Consider the following 21491-nt stretch of genomic DNA (forward strand, 5'->3'; position numbering starts at 1 on the left):
TCTTCTCATGCCACAAGCATCTTTTGCGCAATCCATCACTGATTCCCTAAATACATCCCATTCCTCCCCCACTCCCCTTACTTCCATTGTTCTCACCTTTTTCCATTCTGTACACAGTCTCTCCTGGTACTTCCCCACACAGGTCTCCTTCCCAAGCTCACTCACTCTCACCACCTTCTTCACCCCAACATTCACTCCTCTTTTCTGAAAACCCATACTAATCTTCACCTTAGCCTCCACAAGATAATGATCAGACATCCCTCCAGTTGCACCTCTCAGCACATTAACATCCAAAAGTCTCTCTTTCGCACGCATGTCAATTAACACGTAATCCAATAACGCTCTCTGGCCATCTCTCCTACTTACATAAGTATACTTATGTATATCTCGCTTTTTAAACCAGGTATTCCCAATCATCAGTCCTTTTTCAGCACATAAATCTACAAGCTCTTCACCATTTCCATTTACAACACTGAACACCCCATGCATACCAATTATTCCCTCAACTGCCACATTACTCACCTTTGCATTCAAATCACCCATCACTATAACCCGGTCTCGTGCATCAAAACCGCTAACACACTCATTCAGCTGCTCCCAAAACACTTGCCTCTCATGATCTTTCTTCTCATGCCCAGGTGCATATGCACCAATAATCACCCACCTCTCTCCATCAACTTTCAATTTTACCCATATTAATCGAGAATTTACTTTCTTACATTCTATCACATACTCCCACAACTCCTGTTTCAGGAGTATTGCTACTCCTTCCCTTGCTCTTGTCCTCTCACTAACCCCTGACTTCACTCCCCAGACATTTCCAAACCACTCTTCCCCTTTACCCTTGAGCTTCGTTTCACTCAGAGCCAAAACATCCAGGTTCCTTTCCTCAAACATACTACCTATCTCTCCTTTTTTCACATCTTGGTTACATCCACACACATTTAGGCACCCCACTCTGAGCCTTCGAGGAGGATGATCACTCCCCGCGTGACTCCTTCTTCTGTTTCCCATTTTAGAAAGTTAATACAAGGAGGGGAGGATTTCCGGCCCCCCGCTCCCGTCCCCTCTAGTCGCTTTCTACGACACGCGAGGAATACGTGGGAAGTATTCTTTCACCCCTATCCCCAGGGATAATATACATATATATATACATATACACACACACACACATACACACACATACGCACATACACACACACACACACACACATACATATATATACATATGAAAAATGTAAGAAACAATTTAGAAAACAAACTTTTAGATTGAAATGAATGAAAAAAAAGAATGTCACATAATGGTTCAACCTCTGGCTATGGAAAAGGAAATGTACAATTTATTCACACAAACGTCAATAGCAGTTCTCATCAATTTCACCACTGTATCAATAAGCTTCAATGTCTAAGCTACATTTTTTCTCCAACTTCACTATTTTCTTGTCAAAAAAAAAAAAATATATATATATATATATATATATATATATATATATATATATATATATATATATATATATATATATATATATATATATATATATATATACATATTGGAAAGGATCACAATTTTGCGCGTGATCAAGATATTCCTAGGAGTCCACGGGGAAAATGAAACGCGAAAAGTTCCCAAGTGCACTTTCGTGTAATGATCATCATCAGGGGAGACACAAGAGAGAAATATAACAGTCAGTTAATATACATCGAAGAGACGAAGCTAGGACGCCATTTGGTAAACATGTGATTGTCCAAAACGTTTTGGACAATCTTACCTTTTCCTCCATTCAAAATTACCCCCCAATTTAGTAGTCCCTCCACCCTACTGAACCTAATAGCCTTGCTCTTATTTACATTTACTCTCAGCTTTCTTCTTTCACACCCTAATTTTAGCACTCACTTTTATCCCCTTTGCCTTTGTACAATGGCACTATGCAGGAATTCCGACAATGCTCAGGCCCCTCACTATGAGTCATGCATACTTTAGATAACCTTACCAACCAGTCAACAATACAGTCACCCCCTTTTTTAATAAATTCCAATGCAATACCATCCAAACCTGCTGCCTTGCTCGCTTTCATCTTCCGCAAAGCTTTTACTACCTCTTCTCTGTTTACCAAATCATTTTCCCTAACGCTCTCACTTTGCGCACCACTCGACCAAAGCACCCTATATCTGCCACTCTATCATCAAACACATTCAACCAACCTTCAAAATACTCACTCCATCTCCTTCTCACATCACCACTACTTGTTATCACCTCCTCATTAGCCCCCTTCACCGAAGTTCCCATTTGTTCCCTTGTCTTACGCACTTTATTCACCTCCTACCAAAAATCTTTTTTATTCTCCCTAAAATTTAGTGATACTCTCTAACCCCAACTCTCATTTGCCCTCTTTTTCACCTCTTGCACCTTTCTCTTGACCTCCTGCCTCTTTGTATTATACATCTTCCAGTCATTTGCATTATTTCCCTGCCAAAATCGTCCAAATGCCTCTCTCTTCTCTTTCACTAATAATCTTACTTCTTCAACCCACCACTCACTACCCTTTCTAATCTGCCCACCTCCAACGCTTCTCATGCCACAAGCATCTTTTGTGCAAGCGATCACTGCTTCCCTAAATACATCCCATTCCTCCCCCACTCCCCTTGCGTCCTTTGTTTTCACCTTTTTCCATTCTGTACTCAGTCTTTCTTGGTACTTCCTCACACAAGTCTCCTTCCCAAGCTCACTTACTCTCACCACTCTCTTCACCCCAACATTTGTCCATTATTTACCTTTTCAAACCATCTCACACCACATATTGTCCTCGAACATCTCATTTCTAACAAATCCACCCTCCTCCGCACAACCCAATCTATCGCCCATGCCTCACAACCATATGACATTGTTGGAATCACTATTCCTTCAAACATACCCATTTTTCCTCTCCGAAATTATGTTCTCGCCTTCAACACATTCTTTAACGCTCCCAGCACTTTTGCCCCCTCCCCCAACCTGTGACTCACTTCCACTTCCATGGTTCCATCTGCTGCCAAATCCACTCCTATATATCTAAAACATTTCACCTCCTCCAGTTATTCTCCATTCAAACTTACCTCCCAATTTACTTGTCACTCAAGCCTACTGAACCTAATAACCTTGCTCTTATTCTCATTTACTCTCAGCTTTCTTCTTTCACACACTTTATCTAACTCAGTCACCGGCTTCTGCAATATCTCACCTGAATCGACATCAGCGCTGTATCATCAGCGAACAACAACTGACTTACTTCCCAAGCCATCTCATCCACAACTGACTGCTTGCCCCTCTCTCCAAAACTCTTGCATTCACCTTTCTACCAACTCCATCCATAAACAAATCGAACAGCTACGGAGGCATCACGCACCCATGCCGTAAACCGACATTAACTGAGAACCATTCACTTTCATCTCTTCCTACTCGTACACATCCTTGATAAAAACTTTTCACTGCTTCTAGCAACTTACCTCCCACACCACATACTCTTAATACCTTCCACAAAGCATCTCTATCCACTCTCTCATATGCTTTTTCCAGATCCATAAATGCTACATACTAATCCATCTTCCTTTCTAAGCATTTCTCACAAATATTCTTCAAAGCAAACACCTGATCCACACATCCTCTACCACTTCTAAAACCACACCACTCTTCCCCAATCTGATGCTCTGAACATGCCTTCACCTTCTCAATCAATACCCTCCCATACAGTTTCCCAGGAATACTCAACAAACTTATACCTCTGTAATTTGAACACTCACCCTTATCCCCTTTGCCTTTATACAGTGGAACTATGCTTGCATTTTGCCAATCCTCAGGCACCTCACCATGAACGATACATACACTGAATATCCTTACCAACCAGTCAGCAACACAGTCACCCCATTTTTTTTATTAGATTCCGTTGCAATACCATCGAAACACGCTGCCTTGCCAGCTTTCATCTTCCGCAAAGCTTTCACTACCTCTTTCCTGTTTACCAAATCATTCTCCCTGACCCCCTCACTTCGCACACCACCTCGACCAAAACACCCTATATCTGCCACTGTATTATCAAACTCGTTCAACAAATCTTCAAAATACTCTCTCTATCTCCTCACTTCACCACTACTTGTTAGCATCTCCACAGTAGCCCACTTCGCGGATGTTCCCATTTGTTCTCTTGTCTTACGCACTTTATTTACCTCCTTCCACAGTATCTTTTTATTCTCCCCAAAATTCAATGTTACTCTCTCATCCCAACTCTCATTTGCCCTCTTTTTCACCTATTGCACCTTTTTGTTCACCTCCTGCCTCTTTCCTATATACATCTCCCAGTCATTCTCACTACCTCCCTACAAAAGTCGTCCAAACGCCTCTCTCTCTTCTTTCACTAACAATCTTACTTCTTCATCCCACCACGCACTACCTTTTCTAATTTGCCCACCTCCCAACTCTCTCATGCCATAATCACCTTTTGCGCAAGCCATCACTGCTTCCCTAAATACATCCTATTCCTCCACCATGCCCCTCACGTCATTTGCTCTCACTTTTTTTCCATTGTGCACTCAATTTCTCCTGGTACTCCTCACACAAGTCTCCTTTCCAAGCTTACTTACTCTCACCACTTTCTTCACCCTAACATTCTCTCTTCTTTTCTGAAAACCCCCACAAATCTTCACCTTCGCCTCCACAAGATAATGATCAGACATCCCTCCAGTTGCCCCTCTCAGCATATTAATATCCAAGACTCTCTCACGCGCCTATCCATTAATGCGTAATCCAATAATGCTCTTTGGCCATCTCTCCTAATTACATACGTATGCTTACGTATATCTCTCTTTTGAAACCAGGTATTCCCAATCACCAGTCCTATTTCAGCATTGAAATCTACAGGCTTTTTACCAATTTCATATACAACACTGAACACTCCATGTATACGGGGTGTTCAGTGATGTACCACTACCATGACCATGGTGATATGCCACTACCATAATCATTATGAAAATCTGTCACCATCAGCTGTGGTACCAGTAACACCATGGAATTATTTCATCATCATTATAGTTCCCCGTCACCATCATCACCATATCAAACCGTCACCATTGTTTCTTTCCATGATCATCACCACAACAAGCCATAACCATTACCATGACTTCCTGTCACCATTAACATGACAGCCCACCGTCATTACCAAAGTTTTCTATCACCATCATCACCATGGTTCCTCACCATCATGATCAATAACAGTCTATCATGATCACTGTAGTGCCACTTCATTATCACTTTCGTCAACTTTTCACCATTAAGACCGTAACACTGTGCTAATATTTACCTCCCTCTCCCCTCACCTGTCTGTCAGGTACACGACCTGGAGTTTGCAGAGAACATAGACATCGTCTTGACCCAGACTCTACCAGCACTGCAGAGGGTTGTGCAGCAAGGCAAGGCCAGGTCAGTGCATCACCCATGTTATTCTTCAGTTGTGCATATGAAGAATGTACTTTACCTTCGTGGGGCTCTATGTTATGTACTATTGATGTCATCATATAGTTTCTGTGGTTATTCTTCGTAATGGTAATCGTCATCTTGGTCGTAGTTTAGCTGGTTCTACGAGTCAACAGTTCTGTAGCGGAGGAAATGCTTCCTCACGTCTCCACGTCCACCGCCCTTGATGATTTTCGTTTGCACCATCTTGTTCTGGACTCTTTTTACGTTGTATCTTCAAAATCTAGTCATGATGTCTCCCGTTAGTCTTCTTCGTTCCCGTCAGTACAGACCGGGGCCCTCCCTCCTCGTTTTATGGTTCATCCTACAGAAGGTCTCATATCATTATTGTTACACTCATTTGGATTCCCTTCAGCGGTTGTACGTGGCCCCGCAAGTCAGGAGACTAAAATGTTGCGGCGCATTTTAGCTTATGGTGAATATAAATCGTGTGTGTCGTACCTAAACATCATACAACTCACGTACTTGGAGGCAACGTTGACAGTTGACCATGGAATTGTTTCCTTCAGTCATGATCCATCTCACGTGATATTCTGAAACAAGTTCAGGGTAATGTTAACTCCTGGGGCTTTCTCAAAGAACGACTTGTAATCTAACTCGTAAACTTCCAACACGTTCCTAATATTTTACATTTTTCATTTTCATCGCTAGATTTCATCACCTATTTGTCTGACCACTCCTGTATTTTTTTTCTCTAATTTTTTTTCCAGTATTTCTCAGTCCCTGCTTCTTTACACTTTTTTTCATGACTTCAGAATGAACAGCAAACAAAGTTAGGAATGTAGTCCATCTCATTTGGTGAATCATTCACGCCGATCAGAAAGAGTAATGGTCGTAGTGGTGTAACCTTCGCTGAGCCTAAGAAGGTTGCCCTGATATATGAACTCCATTGCCTTCTGATTAGGCAGTTGTCATTCTTAGAGTAGATGTCTTTGGACAACAACTTGGATGTTTAACTTCAAACATTATTAGTCTTCTGTCTAGGCATTATCAAAACCCTTCTGGCAGTCCGAGAATGTACAGTCTACCCAACCAAATCTTTTATTCTTACATGTTGCTAACTCATTCATGGAAATCTAGTATATCCATCATTCTATATCATTTTACACATATTTGCTCTTGCTAGTCACGTACTTACTCTCTCTATTTCATAGTTATTTTTTCTGTTATCTTCCAGGTAATGCTCGTCTTCAATACTAACCTATCATAATTTACGGCTACCTCTCTGTAGACCTTTATCAAAATGGGCACTGCGCAGACTTTTTCATTCTGTCGGGAAGTTTCCCCAAGTTAAGAAAGTCTTCGTACCCTCTCGCAATACAAATAACGTAAAGCGTAATTTATGATATATGTGCAGGAGCACCCTCACTGCCACTGATTCTTTTTAGTACCTTCTTAGGTGTCCTACCGTGTCCTTGCTGGTAGCATTGACACCTTTGGGTCTTGAGTCAAAGTAAACACAATCTAAAACTTCGTCTTTGACGCTGAGAAAAGTTAACATCTGTGTCATTAACTTTTCCTTCTCAGGTCCTAATTAACAGTTTGGCCCTTTACTGAAATATATATATATATATATATATATATATATATATATATATATATATATATATATATATATATATATATATATATATATATATATATATATATATATATATATGATATATATATATATATATATATATATATATATATATATATATATATATATATATATATATATATATATATATTTATTTTATATATTTATTTATTTTGTTTTGTCGTTGTCTCCCGCGTTAGCGAGGTAGCGCAAAGAAACGGACGAAAGAATGGCCCAACCCGCCCACATGCACATGTATATTCATACACGTCCACACACGCAAATGTACATACCTATACATCTCAATGTACACATATATATACACACACAGACATATACATATATACACATGTATATAATTCATACTGTCTGCCTTTATTTGTTCCCATGGCCACCTCGCCACACATGGAATAACAACCCCCTCCCCCCTCATGTGTGCGAGGTAGCGCTAGGAAAAGACACCAAAGGCTACATTCGTTCACACTCAGTCTTTAGCTGTCATGTAATAATGCACGAAACCACAGCTCCCTTTCCACATCCATGCCCCACACAACTTTCCATGGTTTACCCCAGACGCTTCACATGCCCTGGTTCAATCTATTGACAGCACGTCGACCCCGGTATACCACATCGTTCCAATTCACTCTATTCCTTGCACACCATCCACCCTCCTGCATGTTCAGGCCCCGATCACTGAAAATCTTTTTCACTCCATCTTTCCACCTCCAATTTGGTCTCCCACTTCTCCTCGTTCCCCCCACCTCCGACATATATATCCTCTTGGTCAATCTTTCCTCACTCATTCTCTCCATGTGACCAAACCATTTCAAAACACCCTATTCTGCTTTCTCAACCACACTCTTTTTATTTCCACATATCGCTCTTACCCTTACATTACTTACTCGATCAAACCACCTCACACCACATATTGTCCTCAAACATCTCATTTCCAGCACATCCACCCTCCTGCGCACAACTCTATCCATAGCCCACGCCTCGCAACCATACAACATTGTTGGAACAACTATTCCTTCAAACATACCCATTCTTGCTTTCCGAGATAATGTTCTCGACTTCCAAACATTCTTCAAGCCTCCCAGAATTTTCGCCCCCTCCCCCACACTATGATTCACTTCCGCTTCTATGGTTCCATCCGCTGCCAGATCCACTCACAGATATCTAAAACACTTTACTTCCTCCAGTTTTTCTCCATTCAAACTTACCTCCCAATTGACTTGACCCTCAACACTACTGTACCTAATAACCTTGCTCTTATTCACATTTACTCTTAACTTTCTTCTTTCCCACACTTTACCAAACTCAGTCACCAGCTTCTGCAGTTTCTTACATGAATCAGCTACCAGCGCTGTATCATCAGCGAACAACAACTGACTCACTTCCCGAGCTCTCTCATCCACAACAGATTCCATACTTGCCCCTCTTTCCAAAACTCTTGCATTCACCTCCCTAACAACCCCATCCATAAACAAATTAAACGACCTTGGAGACATCACACACCCCTGCCGCAAACCTACATTTACTGAGAACCAATCACTTTTCTCTCTTCCTACAGGTACACATGCCTTACATCCTCGATAAAAACTTTTCACTGCATCTAACAACTTCCCTTCCACACCATATATTCTTAAAACCTTCCAAAAAGCATCTCTATCAACTCTGTCATACGCCTTCTCCAGATCCATAAATGCTACATACAAATCCATTTGTTTTTCTAAGTATTTCTCACATACATTCTTCAAAGCAAACACCTGATCCACACATCCTCTACCACATATCCCTGGGGATAGGGGAGAAAGAATACTTCCCACGCATTCCTCAGTGTCGTAGAAGGCGACTAAAGGGGACGGGAGCGGGGGGGCCAGTAACCCTCCCCTCCTTGTATTTTAACTTTTTAAAAGGGGAAACAGAATATATATATATATATATATATATATATATATATATATATATATATATATATATATATATATATATATATATATATATATATATATATAAAAAGATGTTCTGGAAGGAGGTAAATAAAGTGCGTAAGACAAGGGAGCAAATGGGAACTTCAGTGAAGGGCGCAAATGGGGAGGTGATAACAAGTAGTGGTGATGTGAGAAGGAGATGGAGTGAGTATTTTGAAGGTTTGTTGAATGTGTTTGATGATAGAGTGGCAGATATAGGGTGTTTTGGTTGAGATGGTGTGCAAAGTGAGAGGGTTAGGGAAAATGATCTGGTAAACAGAGAAGAAGTAGTAAAAGCTTTGCTGAAGATGAAAGCCGGCAAGGCAGCAGGTTTGGATGGTATTGCAGTGGAATTTATTAAAAAAGGGGGTGACTGTATTGTTGACTGGTTGGTAAGGTTATTTAATGTATGTATGACTCACGGTGAGGTGCCTGAGGATTGGCGGAATGCGTGCATAGTGCCATTGTACAAAGACAAAGGGGATAAGAGTGAGTGCTCAAATTACAGAGGTATAAGTTTGTTGAGTATTCCTGGGAAATCATATGGGAGGGTATTGATTGACAGGGTGAAGGCATGTACAGAGCATCAGATTGGGGAAGAGCAATGTGGTTTCAGAAGTGGTAGAGGATGTGTGGATCAGGTGTTTGCTTTGAAGAATGTATGTGAGAAATACTTAGAAAAGCAAATGGATTTGTATGTAGCATTAATGGATCTGGAGAAGGCATATGATAGAGTTGATAGAGATGCTCTGTGGAAGGTATTAAGAATATATGGTGTGGGAGGCAAGTTGTTAGAAGCAGTGAAAAGTTTTTATCGAGGATCTAAGGCATGTGTACGTGTAGGAAGAGAGGAAAGTGATTTGTTCTCAGTGAATGTAGGTTTGCGGCAGGGGTGTGTGATGTCTCCATGGTTGTTTAATTTGTTTATGGATGGGGTTGTTAGGGAGGTGAATGCAAGAGTTTTGGAAAGAGGGGCAAGTATGAAGTCTGTTGGGGATGAGAGAGCTTGGGAAGTGAGTCAGTTGTTGTTCGCTGATGATACAGCACTGGTGGCTGATTCATGTGAGAAACTGCAGAAGCTGGTGACTGAGTTTGGTAAAGTGTGTGAAAGAAGAAAGTTAAGAGTAAATGTGAATTAGAGCAAGGTTATTAGGTACAGTAGGGTTGAGGGTCAAGTCAATTGGGAGGTGAGTTTGAATGGAGAAAAACTGGAGGAAGTGAAGTGTTTTAGATATCTGGGAGTGGATCTGGCAGCGGATGGAACCATGGAAGCGGAAGTGGATCATAGGGTGGGGGAGGGGGCGAAAATTTTGGGAGCCTTGAAAAATGTGTGGAAGTCGAGAACAGTATCTCGGAAAGCAAAAATGGGTATGTTTGAAGGAATAGTGGTTCCAACAATGTTTTTTTTTTTTCTCTTTTTTTTCAAACCTTTCGCCATTTCCCGCATTAGCGAGGTAGCGTTAAGAACAGAGGACTGGGCCTTTGAGGGAATACCCTCACCTGGCCCAATTCTCTGTTCCTTCTTTTGGAAAATTTAAAAAAATCCGAGAGGGGAGGATTTCCAGCCCCCCGCTCCCTCCCCTTTTAGTCGCCTTCGACGACACGCAGGGAATACGTGTGAGGAATTCTTAATCCCCTTTCCCCTATACATATATATATATATATATATATATATATATATATATATATATATATATATATATATATATATATATATATATATTCTTTTTTTTCTTTTTCTGTTTACTTATTTGCTGTCTCCCGCCTTTGCGAGGTAGCGCAAGTAAACAGACGAAAGAATGGCTCAACCCACCCACATACATATATATATACATAAACGTCCACACACGCACATATACATATCTATGCATTTCAACGTACACATACATATACATACACAGACATATACATACATACACATGTACACACTCATACTTGCTGCCCCCATCCATTATTGTCGCCACCCCGCCACACATGAAACGTCACCCCTGTGTCCCCGAGCGAGCATGAGGTATCGCTAGGAAAGACAACAATTGACGCATTCGTTCACACTCTGTCTCTGGCTGTCATATGTAATGCACCGAAACCACAGCTCCCTTTCTACATCCAGGCCACACAAAACTTTCCATTGTTTACCCTAGACGCTTCTCATACCCTGTCAATCCAATGACAGCACGTCGATCCCGGTATACCACATCGTCCTAATTCACTCCATTCTTGCATGCCTTTCATCCTCCTGTATGTTCAGGCCCCGATCGTTCAAAATCTTTCTCAGTCCATCCTTCAACTTCTAATTTGGTCTCCCACTTCTCCTCGATCCCTCCACCTCTGACAAATATATCCTCTTTGTCAATCTTTCTTCACTCATTCTCTCCATGTGACCAAACCATTTCAATACACATTTTTCTGCTCTCTCAATCACATTCTTTTTATCACCACACATCTCTCTTACCCGTTCATTACTTACTTCACACCAAATATTCTCCTCAAACATTTCATTTCCAACACAGCCGCCCTTTTCCGCACAACCCTATCTATAGCCCACGCCTCGCAACCATATGAAATTGTTGGAATCACTATTTCTTCAAACATCCCCATTTTTGCTCTCCGAGATATCGTTCTCGCCTTCCATACATTCTTCAACGTTCCCAGAACCTTAGCCCCCTCCCCCACCTTGTGACTCACTTCCGCTTCCATGGTTCCATCCGCTGCTAAGTCCACTCCCAGATATGTAAAACACTTCACTTCCTCCAGTTTTTCTCATTCAAACTTACCTCCCAATTAACTTGTTCTTCATCCCTACTGAACCGATTACCCTTGCTCTTATTCACACTACTCTCAGCTTTCTTCTTTCACACACTCCAAACTCATTCGCCAACTTCTGCAGTTTCTCACCCGAATCAGCCAACACCGCTGTATCATCAGCGAACAACAATTTACTAATTTGCCAAGCCCTCTTATCCACAACAGACTGCATACTTGCCCATCTCTCCAAAACTCTTGCATTCACCTCCCTAACAATCCCATCCATAAACAAATTAAACAACCATGGAGACATCACGCACCCCTGCCGCAAACTGTCATTCACTTGGAACCAATTCCTTTCCTCTCTTCCTATTCGTACACATACCTTACATCCTTGATAAAATCTTTTCACTGCTTGTAGCAACTTGCCTCCCAGACCATGTTCTCTTAATACCTTCCACAAAGCATCTCTATCTACTCTGTCATATGCTTTCTCTAGATACATAAATGCTAAATACAAATCCATCTGTTTTTCTAAGTATTTCTCACATACATTCTTCAAAGCAAACACCTGATCTACACACCCTCTACCACTTCTGAAACCACACTGCTCTTCCCCAGTCTGATGCTCTGTACATGCCTTTATATACATGAGTATATCTAATTTCGTACTGAGATGAGCCCAGGGGAAACTGACCTCTTTTAGGCAAGTCTATCAATAATCTGTCCCTGGTCTTTCTGTATGTATCCTGTACGTCTCCACAAGAAGACGACCTAGAAGTATCAGTTTACTCTCCTCGGTAGGTACATCGGTATCACTGGGTATCCTGTGCATCTCCTGAAGGAAGTGATCGAAAAGTCCTCCGTCATGATTGATGTAGTGTTGTCCTACACCCGCAACACGCTCATTGATGACACCCTCAGCGAGTTCATGCCATTCTTTAAGGTTAGTATACTGGAGCTGAAGAGTCTTGGTATAAGTAGTTTGTATGTGCGTGTGTGTGTGTGTGTGTGTGTGTGTGTGTGTGTCTCCTTCAAAGTTGATATTCTTTTCTACCTCCTCCAGTCACGTGGCGTGGGCGTGATCAACGCCTGTGCCGTGGGCATGGGACTCCTCTGTGATGGAGAGCTGGTGGACTGGCACCCGGCGCCCCAGGACATGCGAGAGGCCTGCCGCCAGGCCCTCCAGCACTGCAAGGTAACGTCCTTCGTCACCCACATCCCTGGCTTGGCCGGCCGGGACTCCCTGCATGGTGGCGTTGGTGTGTGCTGGAGCGTGGGGTCATGCTTCATCCAGAGTCATTATCTCTTTACTTGTTAAAAGATTTTTCACAACTTTCTCTATTTAGATTTTGTTGTTATAGCTGACAAAGGACCATAGTCATGCATCGTCAGGCTACACAAACACTTGCTACAGTGTCCTTCCCTCGCTGACCGCTGGTGACGCGTACCTGCCAGTGTTAGATGTTCTTATGACTTAACTGGACAACAGCGTAGAGTTGGCAGTAGTGTGAGAGGTATTATCAATGAATCAACCATCGCTGTCTGCTTTGTTCTACCTGAACTATCTTAAGTTTCATTAGATCTGCGTGAGTACAGTCAGGTAAATACGTGTTTAATATTTGGAGTTACCACTGTACCGTACGGGGAGGGAATTTTACTGTCGTGGGCCCCATCCCTTGAATTTCTTTATTATACAACTTTTTAAATTTACGTAAGTTATCAGCATTCAAAATGCAATTATTCAGTTCATTCCATTCATCCACTTCTCTTATATCATAAAATAATTGCTTTACATATTTTCTAAAAAGTTTCTTACTGAATCTCATGCTATGGCTTCTGATTGTTCAATCCCTCCATCTTTCGAATAACTAATTGACATTCAGTAGTTAAAAGCTTTGATTAAAGGATGTGATCATTTCATCCGTTACTCTTCCTTCCGTAGTCGACAAAGTTAAGGCCTTTATTCCTTTGCTGTAACTCGTCTTTCTCAATTCTGGTACCATCATTATTGCCCACCTCTGGACCTTCTCTGTGTTTATTCAAGTGTGGTGACTAAACTTGAAGCACATCCCAGTCTTGGCCGAGGATGTGAGCAGCTTTCTGAATACATTTCAATGCAATTTTGATATTTATCAGCAGCTAGATTATATCCTTTACTATTCACATTATTCGGGACAGGTTGGGGACAAAGTCAACTCCTAAACGTCTCTCATAACAGATTCCTGCTGCTTATCACCCGCTAGATAATATTCATGTAGAGGCCTTCTCTCGCTGTGTCCCGTTTTCATTACTTTTATCAATCATATATCAACGAAGTTTGGAGTTTGTCTAGTTTAGCTTCTAGTCTGATGCCATCTTCCTCGCTTTCCACTATCTCCTTGACATGGCATCATCCGCAAATATACTCAGGTAAGAGTCCAATCATTCTGACATATTATTCAGATAGCTCAAAAAGAGCAATGATCCCAGAACAGAGCCCTGCGGCACGTCACTGGTAACCTCAAACCATTTCGAGAAGGCTCCCCAAACATGTGTCCTTCATTCACTTCCACTAACATAGTTTTCTATCCATCGAAATCGTCTTTCCCTTTCCTATTGCCTAAAGATCCGGTTCCTTTACCATCTTTCTATGATCCGCAGTACCAAAAGCCTACGAGAGGTCCAAATACAGAACTACCACACCGTCTTCTCTTTTCCCTAAACTTGAGCTCACTCGCTCTGAGAATATTATGAGGCTTCTTACACATGACAACCTTTCCCTGAAAGTGTTTTATGTCACTTAGATCACTTCTTCTCTTCAGGAATTCATCTCTTTGCTTTCTGTCTATTTTCATAAATTTCCAGTCATTAGTATGAAGTGATAGGAAATTAACTACTGTGAGGGGAAAGGATACTAAGTGTAGATGGGGAAGGAAGTTGTTAATCAGAAAAGTGTGGATCATAAAGAGGAAGGCAACAGGTCAGACTGCAGACAGCAAAGGCAGAAGTAAGGAAAAAAATTTGGTCAGTTCGGGAAAGTGGTTCGATATACGTTATCCCCCGAGCCTCAGTGGAGTCCCTCAACACCGTACACCATCCAGCGCTGACACCAGATGTTACGGGCAGGCTGACCAACCTTAAGCTGTACTCTTGGACTACATCCTGTAAAGGGAATGGGTCCAGGTTAGGGCTTTGAGGGAGCACAGCTCGAGGTCCCGGTATGAAATCCCAAGTCCCCTGAGAGCACTTGCACACTCTTGACACCATGCGCCTCGCCAGTTCAAGGTGGCTGATGTTACACACGCGGAGTCTTTCCCCGTGAGATCCCGCACGCCCTGAAGGACTTCCGAGGTGCCGTAATAGCTGTACTTATGTTGATATGAAGCGGAGAGTGCAAAGCAAACTCCAGGAACTTGGATGTCAATCATGAGAGTCTCTGTCCCTTTGGAATCCACAAGGTCTGGCTTCGGATTCTGCAATGGGAATACGAGGCTCACAGACCACGTCGTATCCCTTATGTCTCAACCGACCGGCCACAAATGCACTGATGTTATCGTGTCTTTTTACTCCATCCCCGTGGGTGCGTAGGCCCAAGCGTATTGGGCTTGTGACATGTGTCACAGAGGCCGGAGATCTCGGATCGGCCTCTTCAAGCCCTAACAAGAGTAGGTAATGTGCCTGCCCTCACTTGGACGGCCTTAACGTAGCCACCGCCCATGAGAAGTCGGGTCCCACTGGTGACCCATCTGCTAACTTGGGGTACGGCTGCAGTTGGAGTGAGACCCATCCCATCACAGGTGCTGACAAAGTCTGACCTCCATGCGCGATGGCGTTCGTTTTGATTGTTCGCCTGTTTACCAGTAATGCATGCGAGGCCCGACCAACTCTGCAATTTCTTTCTAATCAACAGGTACACTAGCCACCGCCTGAATCACAGGGTCAGACAAAGTGAGCAATTTTTCGAACCTTGCCTGTTTGTTAAGCCGAACGGTCGCAACAAAGTTAGGGATCCCAAGCCCACCATCACCCACCGCCAGGTGGAAGTATACGCAGGGCGCTTCATGTGGCAGGCGAGGCCAACGGAGAATCGCCGCTCTCACCTGCCTGTCCATGCGCGCTAACTGCGTGTAATAAACCTTCCCCGGCACCAGGCGATGCATGAGCTTGGGTACGAGGTGGTCTGTGAGGATCACAACCCTCTGCTGAGGTTTTAGAGGGGCTCTTCTGGCAGGGCACCGTAGGACTTTCGCCTGCCTCCTGCCCCAACTAGAACACTATGGTACTTGTAGTCTTCCTCAGCGTCCATGGAGCCGATAGCGCTGCCCAAGACTTGGAACGTCCTGTTCTTGTTGACATACCAAGTCTTACGCTTGCCATAGATCTCCATGCTAAGGGACCGACACTTTCCCGGATTTGCCTGAAGGCCATCCCCCGCGCGAGTCTCCGCCATGATGTCAATGATTTTGTGAAGACCTGCCGCCGTCTGCGCCACCACAACGAAGGCATAGGCAAAAGCGAGCACTGAGCCCTTTTGGTCTCCAAACCCAAATCCCACGCCCGATTCTTTAATCCTTGCGATCCCTTCATCGATCACAAGGTTAAAAAGAATAGGCTTGCCTTACTTGACCCCAAGAGTCGTTCCCAACATTTCGCCGCTGCCTTCGATATGAGTGAAGGCTCGGTCATACGTCGACATAACCTATGCTCTGACGGGGGCTGGAATCCCCATCCGCGACATGGTCCGTTTTATAGTGCTATGACTAACACTATCGAATGCTTTTGCCTTGTCGAAGAATGCTAGGTACACAGCGTGGGACTGTGTCCGCGCACGACCGATGATCGCATCCACAATCGTAAGGTTCTTGAGGCATCAGTCCACGGGGGTGAACGCCTTTAGAGCTACACCGATTTGGACGAGGCTCAAAATGCGGCTGCTAGGGATCAGATGTAGCAGACGGACTACAACACATAAGATGGTGATGGGTCTGTAGTACTTAGGTTGTGTTGGGTTTGGTACTTTGGGTATCAGTACTGTTATATTTGCCTTAAGTGGTTCAGGCAGTGTAGAGGTGGTGATCCACAGACTGAACATCTTGCAGAACACCCGCGGTGGAATGGACTTCAGGAGTCTCGTCTGCATTCTGTCGAGGCCGGGGGCGGATGTTTTGGTAGCTTTGAGGTAGTGTGTTAACTCGCCCATGGTTAGAATCTCTCCTAGTGGTTCGTTAAATTGGTCTTGGTCAGTGATGACACGTCTGTTGGGCTTGGAGGGCCGCGAGAAGAGAGTTTCACAAGAGTAGAGGGTTTCCGGCCCAACAGAAGTTGACGGCACCTCCCAATCGTCTTTCAGAACTTATCCAGCGGCCAGCGACTTATTAGTTCTATAAAGCCGCTGTGTTTTGCGGTATTGCTCCCTGCGGAGACGGTTTACGCGCAAAGGAGTCCCGTCCGTCCGGCGATCATTGCCTGCGCCAGCGCGTTGTCTTGGTCCGCAGGACCAAATTTTTGGCATGCTCTATGGCTACCCTGATGACGGAGAGGCTGTCACCTCGGCGCAAATGCTCGTGGGCGACATTCAGCACTTCCTCTCCCCACACAGGAGTTGTGGGGCCAGGCACTAGTGTGTTGATATAGGACACAGTCTCTGCGACAAAAGAGGCAACGAGTTGGGGTTGGGGATCCCGTAGAGCTTCGGAGACAGATAAAACCGTGGAGTACTCTCCACCAGGAGCGGCACGCTTTCCCCCATCGAGGACAGCCTCCTTTCCCACAGTGGTGGAGCCTCCCCCACCGAAATTAGCACGTACGCACCTTCCGTCACGTGATGCCTTCTCTAAGGTGGCACTCCGCGTGTTACCTCTGGTTGTTGTCGGGACACGTCTCCCATCCAACTCACTGCGCACCACCTCTCCTTCACCGGTCTCGCGGTGAAGGTTAACGTCCAAAATCAACTCCTGAACGCGGGACTTATACGACGCTACTCTTCGGAGGCCCGTTATATCCTCCACCGTCCGGCAAGGAGCGTTACGCTTGTAACTGCCGGTTCACACCCTGGCCAGCAACCAGAGAGGGACCAGCTCCCATCGTCGCCTCTGCTCTAGCTAGGAGCTCTCTCTTCTCGTCTGACTACCTTGCGTTTGACAAAATGTACCTGGTTGCCAACTCCTGGTGGAAAGAGTTGGTATGAACCTGCCTTTCACGGACTCTACAGCACCGAAAGTTGGCAAAGGTGGACCCACAATGTGGGCAAGTAGAGGAACGGTCATCAGCCGCTCCCCCTTGGCTTGGGGTGGCACTTGAAATACCAGCAGTGGCTGGTACTCTGATCCCGAGGGAATTTGTTTCAACGTAACATGTGCCACGGAACGAAGACCCGTGACAAGGGTAGACGTCCCGGAAGGGATCACACAGAACTACTGCCCAGAGGAAGCAAGAGGACTGCGGTCAGGTAATGGCGGCTGCCGCTGTGTTCAGTCCTTTTGAAGCCGCCCTTTAGCAACTGACCTCCTCTCCCAGCAAACGAAGCTGGTCAGCTCCCGACTCTCAGCTGTTGAGCATCTTATGCTGGCTCGCCACTAATGGAGCTAGGGCTTCAGGCGTCGCTATCGCGCTAGTTACTCGGCGAATGCTTTGTAGAGAGTGCGATGGCTTTGCAACGTCCTATACGGGCCACGCCCATCGTTCAGCGTCTACCCCAGATTTCCTTTCTTACAGAAAAGGCATGGTGTTTGCTCTCTTCCACTTCCTTTACACTTAACCCTTTTCCAGCGACATCCTGAACAACATCACAGGTGCACACATCATCAGCACCTATGGGTAAATTCTATCTGGACCAAGAGCTTCGAATTCTGTTAATACCTTCTCTGATATATCTAAGCGTTATCCAATACTTCCTCCCTATTCTATCTCACTGTGCTGTAGTCTCTCTCTCTCTCTCTCTCTCTCTCTCTCTCTCTCTCTCTCTCTCTCTCTCTCTCTCTCTCTCTCTCTCTCTCTGCAACTTCTCCTTTAAGGTAGCCATATATAAGTATTCATTTCCACTCTTGTTCGTGCAGCAGGCAATGGGCGTGGACCTGGCGCGGCTGGCAGTGCAGCATTCACTGAAGCTGGAGGGCGTGGCCACTCACCTCATGGGCAACAATAATATTACCATCTTGCAGAGGAACCTGGATAGTGTTTTGACCCCTCCCACTCCCCTGGAGGACAAACTCTCACAGGAAGTGAGGCAAAGGTAAGAGGCAGCAGTATCTTGACCTCTCCCACGCTCCTGGAGGACAAACTCTTTCCGGATGTGAAAAAAAGGTACTGGTGAGTGGCGGCGGTGGTCGGCTCGCTGAAATTCACTGGTTATATATCATTTGTCATACATGAAACTTAACGTGTGTGTGTGTGTGTGTGTGTGTGTGTGTGTGTGTGTGTGTGTGTGTGTGTGTGTGTGGTATGCTTACAACTAATGCTAACATCTCACACTTCATGTGGTATGTGTCCGACCATAAGCAAGTAAATCCCCAAACTCAGTAAGAGCTCTGTATATAGGCTTTAACAATGTCCCTTCTTGTTCTGGTTGCCATTTTAGATGGATATATTCTGTAAGTGACAATTGTCTCATTTAGATAATTGTCTATCATGGGAAGACAGCGCTAGGGACCTACTGCACCTGACCCATAATATGTCTCAGCGAACCTCACTGTGACTAACATTTTCCACTGTTCTGTCACTTGACTCCTCCTCTCGTCAGAACATCTGAAAATATAGTGTCATTTCTCTCTCTGATATCCCTCTAGACTTCCTTGGTGACTCTCCTATTATCTCCCACGTCTCTGCCTGTTATACTTGGATATTTCTCGTTCTCCATGCCATTATCTTCCACTTTTCAGGTTCTTCGATCCACTGCCCAGAAAGCACTGGGAGGAGGAGGATTCTAAGATGTACTGGCGGAAACTTCGCAAGCAAACTGAACAGTACGCCAAAAACATGAAATAAGTATCGTTCACGGATTTAGAGATATCTCCTCCGCCCATCTCAAGAATCTTGATTTCTTTCCTTTTTGTCCTCAAAAGAATTGAATAAGTGAAATATTTCACGTTGAAAACTATAGTTTTTTGTCGAGCCTTCAGCTACTGATACATGTGTTCTACTGACCATTCGTAAACCAGGACCTTCCCTCGTTAGTGGTCTGGCCACAGGACGCCACAGTGCCCAGCACCTAACAAACTAAATATCGTCTTGTGGAGTCATTTTTCTGCTCGAATTTGAGGTACACACAAGTAGGTACAGGGAGCATCAAGCGGCCTGTGTAAGACTCTTGGATCTCCTTAACTACCTAACGTAAGGTGCACGAACGTTTTCGTGAGCACCTCAAAACGAGTTGTTCAGATGGAAAATAGAAAATAAAATCTGTAAATGAAAATCGTTTTACTCATTCATTACGTAGTGTCTTTTAAAACAGGTTTATCATTTACATGGAAGACCTTTAGATATTATATCGAGTAACACTGTCTTAAGAGCTTAACTTGTCGGATCAGTGAAGGAAGATACACACAAAATATGAAATCACTCCTGACGCAGAAGTTGTTGATGTCAGCAGAGTTTCTGTTTGTATCAGTCAGATCGGGTGGGAATGTATCATACATCAGCCTTCTTGATGGTCTCTTTACTATATTTTGTGAGCAAAGCAATAACACAGGAATATTTCCTGTGAACCACAAGAGGGAAATAGATTTTGCTGTATTAGAATAAACAAAATGATATCGTTTTGTTTATCTTTAACCTGTGGTACATGACACTGGTGGAGTCGTCCGGAGCTGCTGTTGTAGCCTGCTTCGTTTGTGTCTGTGTCGCTTAAACTCTCTATGTGCCGAAGATTTACCGGACGACTCTCCTGGGGTTCTAATCCGACCTGTGGTATATATATATATATATATATATATATATATATATATATATATATATATATATATATATATATATATATTTTGCTTTGTCGCTGTCTCCCGCGTTTGCGAGGTAGCGCAAGGAAACAGACGAAAGAAATGGCCCAACCCACCCCCATACACATGTACATACATACACGTCCACACACGCAAATATACATACCTACACAGCTTTCCACGGTTTACCCCAGACGTTTCACATGCCCTGATTCAATCCACTTACAGCACGTCAACCCCGGTTTACCACATCGATCCAATTCACTCTATTCCTTGCCCTCCTTTCACCCTCCTGCATGTTCAGGCCCCGATCACACAAAATCTTTTTCACTCCATCTTTCCACCTCCAATTTGGTCTCCCTCTTCTCCTCGTTCCCTCCACCTCCGACACATATATCCTCTTGGTCAATCTTTCCTCACTCATTCTTTCCATGTGCCCAAACCATTTCAAAACACCCTCTTCTGCTCTCTCAACCACGCTCTTTTTATTTCCACACATCTCTCTTACCCTTACGTTACTTACTCGATCAAACCACCTCACACCACACATTGTCCTCAAACATCTCATTTCCAGCACATCCATCCTCCTGCGCACAACTCTATCCATAGTCCACGCCTCGCAACCATACAACATTGTTGGAACCACTATTCCTTCAAACATACCCATTTTTGCTTTCCGAGATAATGTTCTCGACTTCCACACATTCTTCAAGGCTCCCAGAATTTTCGCCCCCTCCCCCACCCTATGATCCACTTCCGCTTCCATGGTTCCATCC

General features: G+C 43.9%; 1 protein-coding gene across 3 annotated transcripts in view; it reads left to right on the forward strand.

Moving 5' to 3' along the window:
- Nucleotides 1-20538, forward strand: part of LOC139752823 (uncharacterized) — a 57459-nt gene extending 36921 nt beyond the window's left edge. For 2 of the 3 annotated variants that reach the window (XM_071668767.1, XM_071668769.1), the window contains exons 5-9: nucleotides 5358-5449; nucleotides 12608-12749; nucleotides 12870-13001; nucleotides 18844-19016; nucleotides 19663-20538. In XM_071668767.1, coding sequence (XP_071524868.1) covers nucleotides 5358-5449; nucleotides 12608-12749; nucleotides 12870-13001; nucleotides 18844-19016; nucleotides 19663-19768 — 645 coding nt within the window. In that variant the 3' untranslated portion in view covers nucleotides 19769-20538. The remainder of the gene's footprint in view (nucleotides 1-5357; nucleotides 5450-12607; nucleotides 12750-12869; nucleotides 13002-18843; nucleotides 19017-19662) is intronic. The other variant, XM_071668768.1, reaches the window with a different exon arrangement.
- Nucleotides 20539-21491: the final 953 nt, after the last annotated feature.

This window comes from Panulirus ornatus, chromosome 13, assembly GCF_036320965.1.
Source record: "Panulirus ornatus isolate Po-2019 chromosome 13, ASM3632096v1, whole genome shotgun sequence".
Classification (NCBI taxonomy): Eukaryota; Metazoa; Arthropoda; class Malacostraca; order Decapoda; family Palinuridae; genus Panulirus; species Panulirus ornatus.